Source organism: Triticum dicoccoides, chromosome 4B (assembly GCF_002162155.2).
Source record: "Triticum dicoccoides isolate Atlit2015 ecotype Zavitan chromosome 4B, WEW_v2.0, whole genome shotgun sequence".
NCBI lineage: Eukaryota > Viridiplantae > Streptophyta > Magnoliopsida > Poales > Poaceae > Triticum > Triticum dicoccoides.
Window position 1 is genome coordinate 90,398,000 of NC_041387.1, and position 12,904 is coordinate 90,410,903.

The window sequence follows — 12,904 nt, forward strand, 5'->3', positions numbered from 1 at the left end:
GGGGCAGGGGAGCTAGCGGTTGGGGAGGGAGATGAGGCGGATGGAAACCAGCAGGGAGGCCAAATCGACCTAGCTAGTTGGGAGGGCCTAAGGCACATGGCAGGCCCTGGATCTGGCGGCCGGCCCAGAATAGACGGGCCTGGCCCAGCAACACAAGGGGCCTACGGACCGAGCCGTCCCCAGTCGCCAGGCGGCCCAGTTGGCTACGGCCCAGCAACTCAAGGCCCAGGGGCAGGGCGGGGCACCCATCCGGAGGGTTTCCCGTCAACGGGCGGGCACCACCGCCGCCGCTGCGGCTGAGCCGCCGGACAGATCGAGCCAGGGGCGACGGAGGCCCAGAAGGACGCGGCATCGAAGGGAGGAGGAACCAAAGGCGGCTATGAACGGTCGAAACGGCGAGGTCCGGGCGGTGGGGGGCGGCGCTTCTGAGGTTGGACGGGGGGTTGGCATGTCTGTCGACAGCGAGGGCAGGAGGGCATCCGGGGAAGGGCGCCAGGAAGTGAGTGCCGGACCCAACAATGCCCCTGTTTATTTTGTGATTCCATGAAAAGATTGGAGCACCCAACAATGTCTTATTACTGTTTCGGTATGGTACACGCTTCGAAATTATGAAAAAATGTTGCAGATAAGGTCTCATCTAGGTGTTAACTTACCTTTTCCCTGAATATTGATCATGTACATGCATGCAATTTATCTGCTTTCCTAAACTATTTATTTCAGTTTTAACCAGAGGTAAAACTAACTTTGCCGAGCTTTCTTAATTGTTGATTCATGTCGTCTAGGTTCTGGAACTACTTCTTCATGAGTTTCCATGCCCGTTTTACACAATTCCAAAATGAAGTTGAAATCATATGCCATACTTTTTTTATGTCTATCCCCTTTTGTTTATCCCCCATGGTCCTTAAAAGTTTGTTCATTTCTATTTTTTCCATACAAACCAGAGGATCCCGTTCTTTGTTCGAAGAAATTAAGGAGAAATGCAGCTCACTAATCTCCAGCAAGGAATTCAAGAAATATTAAATTGCACCATTCATGTCCAACAAAATTATGGCCAGTTTTGAGTATAGAGAAGTGTAAGAGAAGCCATATTATTTTCTTGATGTAATGGAGAATAATTTGGCTCATGCTTATCTAATCCGGTCTGTTAGTCCGCTCCTTTTGATCATTAGTTATCAGTGCCTGAAATTTGCGGCATGACTATTTTCTCAGTGTAACCAGTCCTCTTGTCTTAAAGAGGAGCTCAAGGGAGAAGAGTGAACAAAGACGAGATAGAAGAGAGTAGTAGTAATTAACCCCATTAATTGGCATCATGAATCAGATGTTAGCTTTAGTTAACTCATACTATTTGCTAACCATCTGTGTTCCATAGTTGTCAGTGAAAGAACCAGTACAGCACGTTTTCGATGTTATTAGAATCCTGGAATTGCATAGTGCTAATTATTAGATTAGTCAGTTTACTATGAAATGAGGGTAATGCTATTTTCTTTAGCAGGTTTTTGGTTGTTAGCAAGGTTGTCTGAATATTAAACAACATAGTCCTGTCCAAAAGGTGGTATATCTATGAAGAGTGGAGACAAATGGATTGTGCTTCTTTTTAGATAAAAGTGGTATAATTAGTAAGAGAAGTATAACAGTTATAGTCATATGTGACTCGTGGTACGATTTATATGTTTGTTTTTGCCATTTGCCTAAGAGAATGTCACTTAGATGTTAGCATGTTCGGATATATCTCTGCAGACATCTGTTGTCTGTTGAGTAATGACTGGGGAGTATATAACATTGGCAATGATCCAGAGGAAACAAAGAACTTAGGGCCAGTTCTTTTGGGCGGCTTAAAAAATAAGCTGCCTCTCCCCAGCTTAAAAAATAAGCCGCCTCTAAATTTTTTTGAGACTTCTAGAATATTTATCCCATGACTAGTTTAGAAGCCCCAACGAATATAGGAGGTGGCTTATGGGAAAAGCTGGGGAGAGGCAGCTTATTTTTTAAGCCGCCGAAAAAAAACTGGCCCTTAGTGTGTATTACTACTGTTTTAAGAAAAAATGCGTAGGCAAATGGGTTGGCTGTGCTCTCCATCCTTCTAGAATTTTCCAAAAGGAAAAGCCGGATCTAATGGCATCATGTGCCATCATAGCCCATTGGACAAATTTCGAATATATTCAAAGGGAGCAGCAAAGCGTGCATCCGCTTCTAGTTCCAAGATGAATACCAAGTCTATAGTACTTCACAACATACTCAAACTCACATGATCCAACTCAAATGAAAATCTAAATGCATTTAATAATTATTAATCAAACTCACATGATCCAACTCAAATGAAAATCCAAATGCATTTCATAATTATTAGTTAGTCGGATGCAACAAAACCAACCATAACTCTACATGATCCAATCCAAAACAATATTTGAACACATCACAATGTGTGAATTCCTGCGTTTGTGAATGAAGCATAGAGTGTGTGTGTGTGTGTGTGTGTGTGTGTGTGTGTGTGTGTGTGTGTGTGAAGATGTAGCAATGGCAGGAGAGAGATGTGTGCGCGCAACACACGAGGCATACACCTCGTGGAAGAGAGAGACAGAGGGCGAGAAAGATTGTATATATGTGTTTTTTTATAGAAGCATCAAAAATTATGTTGGCAAACCTATATGCAGTATATTTTTGCAGCCAAGTGAGTAGTACATTAATTTATTGCATCTTTATGAAACAACCATTCTATAATTAGGCCATATCTTCTAAAGAGTGAAATTAATCACTGTCGAGATATGGAAGATATTACATGGCATATATTGTAATGAAGAATAATTAATTTCGAGGCATGGAAGAATCAACGAAATTAAAGATTTTTGAGAAATTAGTTACTTTCGATATTTGGAATTCTAATATAATTCCATAAAAATTACAAGGGCGAATATTTACTCTTTGTTGTCTTATTTGTTAATTTATAGACTTACCAAATAAGATAATTTTTAAGATCGTCCATATCTTACAAATAATAATGAATTTCAGGAAAATAATTTCCATATCTCGAAATAAGGAAATTTTGATTAAAAGATATTCCCCATGTATATGCTATAAATTCTATTTAATCAATACTACATATCAATCTTCTCTTTAAGATTATGCCAGCACAACAATTTAGACGAACCAACCAATGGGATAAATGATTTCTCTTTGCAATTTTCTTTGAGAATCAACGATGATTTGGTCAGATACTAGCGTTAATTGTATGCAACATATACACAAATAGATTGCATAAAAAATCACCATCTTTAACAAATAGTATATTTATTTATTGCCTTTTAAAAAAAGATACTCCTACATCCGAGGATAACATGGTATATAGTGCATTCTTTTCCATTTATCAAAGTAATTAATTGTTTTGATGTCTACAAGATATGTCTTGAATGTACCACTAATGAATACTTCCAAACAAAGGATGCAAGGCATATCAATCTTCTATTTAAGTTTGTGGTAAACACAAAATTCCTTACTGCAACTTGTTAGTTTGTAGGCGATTTTTCTATACCAAACTCACTGCAGATCACAATCACGCTCGCAAATGCCACATGTGGTACGCCTTTTGGTACTAGTACTCTTTGTGGTTTCTTTAGATCCCTGGGCATCAAAGTCGACAGCATCAAGCTATCATGAGTATCCTAGGAGATTAGCACATCACATACGAATGCCATCCTTGAATAGCAGTTCCAAGGTCACACGCACAGGTTCTAACAGAGCAGAGGCTTCGATCAAAGGAGTGGAAGAAATACCACACGTAAGTTTTAAATGCTTGTCTTATTTTGTTTCCTTCACAATTTTATGCCTTAATACTGTCAGCTGGAAGTCTCTTGCATAACTCTTTTTTCTTGAGTATGTCTGGTTTTTTTTTTTGCATCAACTATGCATGATTCTTGTTACTATCCAAAGCATCACATAGATAAGCTTCATAGAGTTACCCATGCGTCCAATCAGCGTTGGGGCAAATGCTCATAGCATGAGGCCAAAACCAAAGCTCTAGATAACAAATTCTAATTCTAGTGAGAGTTTGTTTTTAGCAATTGACTGTCTTTTCTACGTCCAATAGTCAGTGTGTATCCACCCTAGAAATTAGATCAGGCATTCGGGTTCGTCACTTTATCTTCTAATACATCAGCCCCAAGCCACCAGAACTACCCCAACCTCCTCCACTGCCATGCCATCCTCATCGCCACAAGCCCACCACGTGGCCAAAACGCTAGTTAGTCCTTCCAGCAAATTATCTAGACCACTCGATCTCCCCTCTCCCTCCATCGCTGCCACCACCATCCAGATCTACCTCCCTTAGTTCGCCAGTTCCACCTCTCCTCCCTGATTGCGTATCTTCTAGCTTAACGTCGACCTGACCACAATTACCCCACACTACACTTTGTACCTATGGCGTGTCCGACTAACCTACAACTAATCTCAGGTAACTAATACTACTCACTAGAAAGGGTTCAAGGACATAATACAAGTATTACAAAAATATCACCTGTGCCTATAGTTTTTGCAATATACCATTTATACACAAAATATATGTGCTCAGGCGGATTTTTTCATAAAATTTGCTTTGAGGTATCTAGAAATTATTAATGAAGTATGTAAAAATAATAATGTGGTATAATCGGTCCATCTATGTGGCATATATGTTCAAGAATGCTATCCAGAACATAGTAGTTTATTTCAAACTTCGAATTAACTCACAACATTGTCTACAGTATTGTGCATATCAATCAGGTGAAGCAGCATATGCTGGTACTATAGCGACTATGGATGTCTATGCTTTTCCAAATTTGAAGAAGGGTCAATCAATTTCAGCCCATATCTCGGTGGCTGACAGCCAAACATCGAACCAACTTGTATCCGGATGGGAGGTAAAATTTGTCTCTATATTGCAATCTTCATTAGCTATACTAGTCATGAACATGTGCAATCTTCATATCATCTTAGAAAAAAGATGATATCAAAAGTTTTGAATAGTTTGATATATATCATTGAATAAATTAGACATATAGAAGAAGGATGCCTCAGAATTATGCATTTCAGGTATCTTCATTTGTACTCCATAAAGGCTAAACATAAGTTGTCGATCATGCGGTGGGTCTAGATTTAATTAATAATGCATGCAAACTGAGGGTAATTCAAGTGTTTGAATTTAATTCCAGAAAGGACTACATACACACACACATAAGCAATTGAAGTGCCGGAAATCCGTAGTCCATTATCTGATTGTTATGAAAGCATGTCGCATGGATGCACAACCAAGTTAACTAGCATGCATGTACATCCATGTTAATTAGCAAATCATAGCTCCAAAACCTTTACATGGAACGAAAGGAAAACTAGGGAAATTAAATACACATGTATGAGTTGGGCCTATGTTAACGAATGTAAAAACAGTATTTTGTGCGGGGCCCAAAATTCACCAAAGTATAGATGTGTTCTGCAAAACAATGCATTTATTTTTTTTAAAGCAAACTATATTAAATTAAAATATAAAATACATTAATGTGATGAAAGAATAATAAAGTTTCTTAGCAAGTTTTTTTGGCAATATATATTCAAATAAACATATAAGCAATGTTTAAAGCTAGAATATAAGATTAGAATTTTGTGCATGCATCTTGGAAGAATGACATTGCACTAATAAAAATATAAGATGGATTGAGGAAGAAAAAAAATTAGTGTACCTCACTAGTGTTTTAGATTTAAATATTTTTTTTAAATTCCTCAAAATAATTAAGATGATCAGATCACGCTAGGGTGCTCTTCCTTTCCATTTTCGATTGACAACGTAGCATGGAAGAAAAGACACACATGGTAGAGAAAGATGCATAAGTAGGAGACAATAAGAGATGCAAACATGTGAATGCGAAATTCAAATGATAGATATATTTATTTTAAGATAATGCTTTTCACAAAAGGTGTATTTCGATAATATGAAAGGTTCATCGAAGGCAATAATAAATGAGATGTGAATTAGGAACAACCAAAGATGGATGCATGTGTAATGATTACATACAGGGCATGCATGGAATTAGGTAATAAGGATCAGAGATCTACGTCAAATAATTTATGTGTGCGACGGAGCATATATCATGAAGAAAGTGAAGAGATGTTGTGGCTACATTACTAAAGGTTTAAGCAAGAAACCATGTGAAGTGGCTAAAAAAACATCTCAACCAGGTTAAAATATTAATAAAGAAAAACAAGCTCGATGCGATAAAAATAAGCAGAACCAAAGCATCTGTTTACAAAGTGCCGACATTGAAGAGTAGAAGAGAGACATAGTAGACTACAAATAAGGCACATGAACATAGAGTAAAATGATATGGCAGGTGCATTTCTTTTCAAACATAATTTTCACAAAAATCAAATTTAATTATTATTTTAGTACTAAAATAGCACACTAATCAAATACATACACTGTAATGCAATTAATGATCAAAGAGAACACAAGATTTAGTTACGAATAATCAATCTACGGATTTAATTCTATGTGGAGATTTTTGGAAGAATCATTGGTGAAAATCAGACATGGCAAAAACAAACCTCAAGGCTATCAATTTTTGGTTGTCAAACTCATGGTCAATTCCAACAACTAATACACGCAATGAAAGGACTTATGCCAAAATATATTCACGTGTTATGGAAACATACTTTTGGCTCAAAAATACCTATACCATTTATATGTAAAAAGGTAATAAAACAATTAAGTAATTAAATAAAAATACAATTGGAGACCTGGGATAATAACGCGTAAAAAAAATACCGAATGTAAAGGATGGAGGAAATCTAGCTGGATAAATGTGCGTGTCATCTTCCTAGATAGTATATATGGTTAAAGTGTAAATTTCACTGGACTGTATTCCTGTAGCTGTAGTTTCTTAGCAAGAATATTTTCCAACAGTTTCTATCTCGACCATTTTAACAGTGTTTGTAAACAGTAATGTTCCTCAAATCAACTGATGTCACAAACGCCAAAATACAGCTTCTTCACTTGAAAACAAGAAATTTGTCGCTGTGTAGTGGACTCACGTTTAGGCTGGTCATAGTGGGAAGTAAGTTAAACTAATAACATGCATATGTTACTAGTCTATTTACGGCCTTGTTCAATTACTTGCATATATTTTTTATTTTTGAGAACTGAGATGCATGTGTGCAACCTTTCAATAATATCGTCTGGCTCCGGCACTGAGGATCGATGTCTTCCGCCAACCACGTGATGTAGAACTTGTGACTTGTGGTGCGTGCAAGGATGCTAGGCTTGACATGGTCATTCGTTGGCAGGTGTGGTCAGGTCTTTCATGATGATGAGAATTTTAGTATTTGAAAGAAGTAGAGAAAGAATACAGGGACCGGTAACCTTCTCGCGTCGCTCCCCCCGCGAGCAACCGAGGGGGCAACCCTAGCCGCCGGCGCCTCAGGTTCCCTGTCCCTCTTCTTCCCTCGCCGCCGCCGGTCCGCGCCGCCGGGCAAAGCCAGGTAGGTGCTGGTAGGTGATGGCGGCGGCGGGGCCCCATCTCCTCCTCGCACGAGGGCTCGGTGCGGGCGGGCATCCTCGGGCGGCGGCGGCGCGCGGGCAGGTCCGGCGGCGGTGCTGCGGTGCCTCGTGCTGCGCATGGACGGCCGGACACGGCGGGGGCTGCGGGATCACCCGGAGGCGACAGGTACGGCAGCGTCCCTTGCCTATGCGGCGGTGGCTGGATCCATGGCCGGCATGGTGCTCTTCCCCTCGGTGGAGTCTATGCCTAGAGATGGGTGACGGAAGCCGCGGATCTGGCGTCCCGTCCAGATCCGCCCCGGCGTGGCAACTGGTGGCGCGTGGAGGACCGGCGAGGGGCGGCTGGAGGCTCCCTGCCGGCGTGCCGACGGCGGCTTCACGGCGAAGCTCCGTTCGGTTTCAGTCAGCTGCGAGATCGGGGGGCCATGATTTCCGGTGAAAATCGCGCCGACTATGTTCGGTTCCCTTCTTGAGGCATCGTTGTTGTAGGTCATGGCTCCCCACTCGTGATGCTCCGGGAAAAACCCTAGATCTAGGTCTACCGGATCGGATGATGATGGCACTTTCGATGTTGTTGTCCCTTCTGGGGGCATCGTTTTGGAGCACGTGCTGGCTGGAGGGGACAAGAGGAGGAGCGGTGTTACATCTACCGCAAGACCGACGGCGGATCCCGGCGGCATGGCGCCGCGGAGGTTCGGCGATGGGCGCGTATTGGAGATGGACTCGCGCAGGAGGAGAAAGTTGTCTGGCGTCATGGTGGCATTGATCGCAGAGAGGCCTATCAAGGTCGGTGCATCAGTTCTGCTCTGAGGATGGACCGAGGAAAGATGGAGGCGACGGCCCTTGCAGCATGCGGCGCTCACTGGGAGTGTGCCAGACCGGTGTGGGACTCAATTTAGGTAGTGGCTTGGATGGGACACCCGGCTTTAGATGTTAGGCTTTGGTATGATGTTTGTTTGGTATTAGGCCCGGACATTCGGCACACCTTCATCAAGATGATAGGAGTAGCAACAACGTTGCCAAGATGGTGTCTTCAGGCTTATTGATGTATCACCTTGTATGGCTTTGTAAATAATTAATAATATGGCTGCATGCATCGTCTAGATATAGAGGCCAGGGTACATCCTCCTTTTTAAAAAAAAAAGGAAAGAATACAAAAACTAAGTCGTTGCCTTCATTCATTTCCGTGTACTGTACTACGCAACAACTGCATTGGTATGGCGACACAAGTTGGACTGCTAGCTGCCATGCTAAAAACTCGCAGGGGTACGAAGGTGCGGGGACACACTCGATTCGCGAAGTAATTAGATCCCGCATAAGAGCATAATAAATTTTAAGTTTCAATCGTTGAAACTTCTGAGTTTTCAACTGAAACTTGCGATCTTCTCACTCCCTTTTACCAAGTTTTATAGATAAAATTATAAGATATTTTTTCTGTCAGTCATGGATATAAAAATTGAGTTTCTCATACTAAGTTTCATGAGTTGAAACTTAATGTTTATTTTCAAAATTCGACAAAATATACTTAAAATGGATCTTATTTGAAAGTCCTCATCCAGAGAAACACAAATGTGAAAGCGGAACTTAATTTGAACTAAAGATATAAAGTTTTAAAATCGAGAGCCGAAAATAATAGCACGCGTGCTCCAAGTCCTCTCCCACTGCCATGCATGCTTTTGACTATCACCTACCCGCTGGCATTGCATGTGCATGGAAAGGAGGGGTATAACTAATTGATCCAAAATTACTAATCCTTTTGCGCAGCTAGAGGAACAATTCCGTGAGTCGGCCAGACACATATATAATTCTGAATTCAAGCTGTTGCTGCATAATATTGTGTTTGTTAGTCATAGACGTGGTACTCAAAGTTTTATGTCCCTTGGCTAATCCTAGCGGCAAACTCAAGACCTCACGGCAAATATTCATATGGTCTGGATTAATGTTGTTGACCCATTTATAAAGAAGTCAACCCATTTCCTTTTACAGATTGATCCAGATCTATATGGTGATAGCAAAACACATTTCTTCGTATACTGGACGGTATGATGTGATCAATTCACAAATTTCATTTCATAATACGAAGACTGCATTTAACTGATATGTTCTTGAAATGTGTTTTTAATTTGAACGGAAGACTGATAGGAAGAATGGATGTTCTAACTTGGATTGTGACGGCTTTGTACCTGTAAACTTGGCTACTATTACTCCCGGAGATACTTTGGAGCCATCTCGTGGACACATGAATATTACATTGAAGATATTTAAGGTATGATTTTCAAAACACGGTAACCCTATCAGTCATACAGACGTAATCCTTTTTTGGAGATCGCGTAATAGTTTGCACATGCTTATATTATTATTTAGCATCAAGGTATCAAAATCGACTTCCAAATGAAGCCGGAATAATACTATGTCCATCTTGAAATACATTTTTTTTCAAAACTCAACTATTTCTATCAGTAACAATTCAATAGAAAAATACCGACATCTATAAGACCAAATTGATAAAATATGAAAAATATATTGTAAGATGGATATTTTTTACAAATTATTTCACGATGAGCCTAATGATACTTTTGGTATTGTAGATATTGATGTCTTTACCTGTAAACTTGGTCAATTGAAAAGTTGAACTTTTCAAAAAATTAAACATCATTTATGTTTTCAAAATGAAGGGAGTATGCCTGTTTTTTTGCCGTTGTATTTGAGTATGTTTTGTTGTGGCTGACAGGTCATGTAACTATCTTTTTACATTGATATTGTAGAGTAAAGAAGATGGAGATTGGTGGCTACACTTTGGACATGATATCAATAATCTTAGCCCAGTAGGGTATTGGCCAAAAAGTCTTCTCAATGGCATGCAAGACCATGCCGACGATATAGAATGGGTAGGAAGTACTTTTTCCTTCTCCGGGGAGATTAGTCCACTGATGGGCAACGGGCACTGGCCAAGAAGCAATTCAGCAGCATCTTTTCGGAATGTTCAGTATATTGATAGGAATGGTAAAGGTTATGATCCTCCTATGGGTAGTCTTCATGCTTTTGAGAGCCACAAACAATGCTATCGGACTGGTGTATTTCAGCTTCAGGTCCAAGGCAACATGTTCTACTATGGGGGCCCAGGTGGTTGCACTGGTTAATTAGATTAATTTTGAATGACAATAACTCCAATCTAGCTTGTATTTCAAAAATAATCTGGCGAAAGAAATTGCTTTAGTTAATCTGATGTTTTCGTTATGTGCCCCCTTTCAATGTATGCTCACAGTTATATGCAATTCAATTTCCATATAGCCTATACGACAAATGCTCGCTAGAGAAAGAAGATAAGAGAGTTATCACATTTCATATGCAAGTGGATATTCTTGCATGCTCCCGCACAAAGAAGTTTTTTCATGAATGTTGTGATGTCAATGAGGTTAGAAATCAACAAAGGGATTTCTTTTCATGGTGGGGTGAAAAAGATTTGCTTGTCGTTTTAAGATTGGAAGCGAGAAATTTATAGGAAGAAATACATTAGGACTTAACCACCTGCACACAAACACATAGACTTATCCTTCTAGCCTACCCGCAGCCAGTTGGGCAGCATTTCACAAATCAACATCATCGATCCTAATTTCTAAGGTTTTTTTTTTCAAACTAGCTGCCACTATCAGGATTCCAATCCTAAAAAAATGTCGATATTGTTTGCAAACTGGAGTAGCTCAACGAACAACAATTAAATCACCCATTCAATCGACTAATCCTAATTGCTAGGGTTTGATTAGAGACGTACCTGTTGCCCAACTATATCGGATGGTTCTTGTGGGCTGCGACGTACACCGTTCCGCTTTGCCATTAGAGCTCAGGCGGACGGTCGGAGTGGGCAGCGGGGCTGCTAGGGCACGACGGACGGTCAGAGTGGGCAGCGGGGCTGCTAGGGCACGACGGCAGCGGGGCTGCTAGGGCACGGCGGACGGGCATAGTGGGCAGCGGGGCTGCTAGGGCACGGCGGTGGTGGGACTGCAACGAGAACAGCGGCGGCTGTTGGGTGGGGATGCGGCTGCTCGCTCAGGGTTGGGCTATTTTAGGCAAAAGAAAGCGATAGCTCATCGAGCCCAGGTCCCACTCGTCATAAGCGGTCACGGCCACGGTCCACCTGCCATTCGCGGCCCACATGTCCAAAGAACTGAGGCCCCACACGTCAATAATTGAGGAGGTAACGGTCAACTGCATTGACCTGGCAGCAAGGCTCCGTTTGGGATTTTGTGAGAATGGGCCGAGTGGTGGAAGGCAAAGGTGAGGAAAGTTAGATGCTATGGGCAAAACTAAGCACAACTAAGGAAGGGAGGGGCACAGAAATAGATATCCCATTATGGAATAATCACTTTGGTGGCTAAGGTACAAGATGCTAGATAATTCAAAAAATTAATCCAATCTATCTTCTCAATGTTAACTTTAAAATCATTACTGAAGTTTTGATGAACAGATTGAGCAGTTTGATCAAGCCCATTATTTCCCCTACACAAACTACCTTTATTAAAGGGAGATATATTATGGAGGGGAGGGTGGTGCCACATGAGGCCCTAAATACTATCCATCATAAAAAAACAAAGTGCACTCTTATTCAAGGCGGACTTTGAGAAGGCTTGTGATAAGGTAAAATGGCCATTTTTTTTACAAAATGCTGAAATTAAAGAATTTTCCTGGTCAATGGTGTGACCTGATGATGCACACTATGACTGGTGGACATGTGGGAGTCAAGGTAAATGATATGACTCATAAAGAGCTGAGACAAGGGGATGTCATGTCTCCCTGCTATTTGATTTAGCTGTTGATGTCTTGACCATCATACTAGATAAAGCCAAACAAAATGGTTTTGTTAAAGGGGTAATGTCTGAGTTTGGTAATAATGGTGTGAACATGCTTCATTATGTAGATGATACCATATTTCTTATACAAGATGATGAAGAAAGTGCCAGAAATTTAAAATTCATTCTCAGTGCATTTGAACAGATATCAGGATTGACTATTAATTTTCACAAGAGTGAGATATTTTGTTTGGTGAGGCTATTAATAAAGCAGAAAAATATCAGGAAATTTTCACTTGTGAGCTTGGGAAAATGCCATTGAAATACCTAGGTTTACCTGTTTCTGATGTGAGGCTAGGGAATAAGTTTTGGAAGACTGTTATTGAGAAAATTGAAAAAAAGATGTGTCTATTGACAAGGGAGATTATTAAATATAGCAGGTAGAGTGACCTTGGTCCAGTCCTGCCTATTTAACATACCCATATATGTGATGTCTTTTTTATCCCTTACCTGCTGGAATTAAAAAAATGATTTCTTCAGAGCTAGACTGGTCTGGCAAGAAAATGAGGACAAGAAGAAGTATCATTTAGTCAACTGG

At 40.7% G+C, this 12,904-nt stretch overlaps 1 protein-coding gene across 1 annotated transcript; it reads left to right on the forward strand.

Moving 5' to 3' along the window:
• The first annotated feature begins 3,547 nt into the window (after positions 1-3,547).
• Positions 3,548-10,769, forward strand: LOC119293403. The gene is made up of 5 exons (XM_037571893.1): positions 3,548-3,772; positions 4,734-4,889; positions 9,506-9,559; positions 9,654-9,785; positions 10,285-10,769. The coding sequence occupies exons 1-5, from the start codon at positions 3,560-3,562 to the stop codon at positions 10,657-10,659; spliced, it is 930 nt and encodes a 309-aa protein (XP_037427790.1). The 5' UTR covers positions 3,548-3,559; the 3' UTR covers positions 10,660-10,769.
• Positions 10,770-12,904: the final 2,135 nt, after the last annotated feature.

Excerpts from the sequence above, each read along its gene's own strand:
- LOC119293403 (XM_037571893.1), top strand. The coding sequence starts at position 3,560 with ATGCCACATGTGGTACGCCTTTTGGTACTAGTACTCTTTGTGGTTTCT. Across the intron at positions 3,773-4,733 it reads GAGTGGAAGAAATACCACAC|TATTGTGCATATCAATCAGG; the intron begins GTAAGTTTTAAA and ends CATTGTCTACAG. Across the intron at positions 9,560-9,653 it reads ATTTCTTCGTATACTGGACG|ACTGATAGGAAGAATGGATG; the intron begins GTATGATGTGAT and ends TTTGAACGGAAG.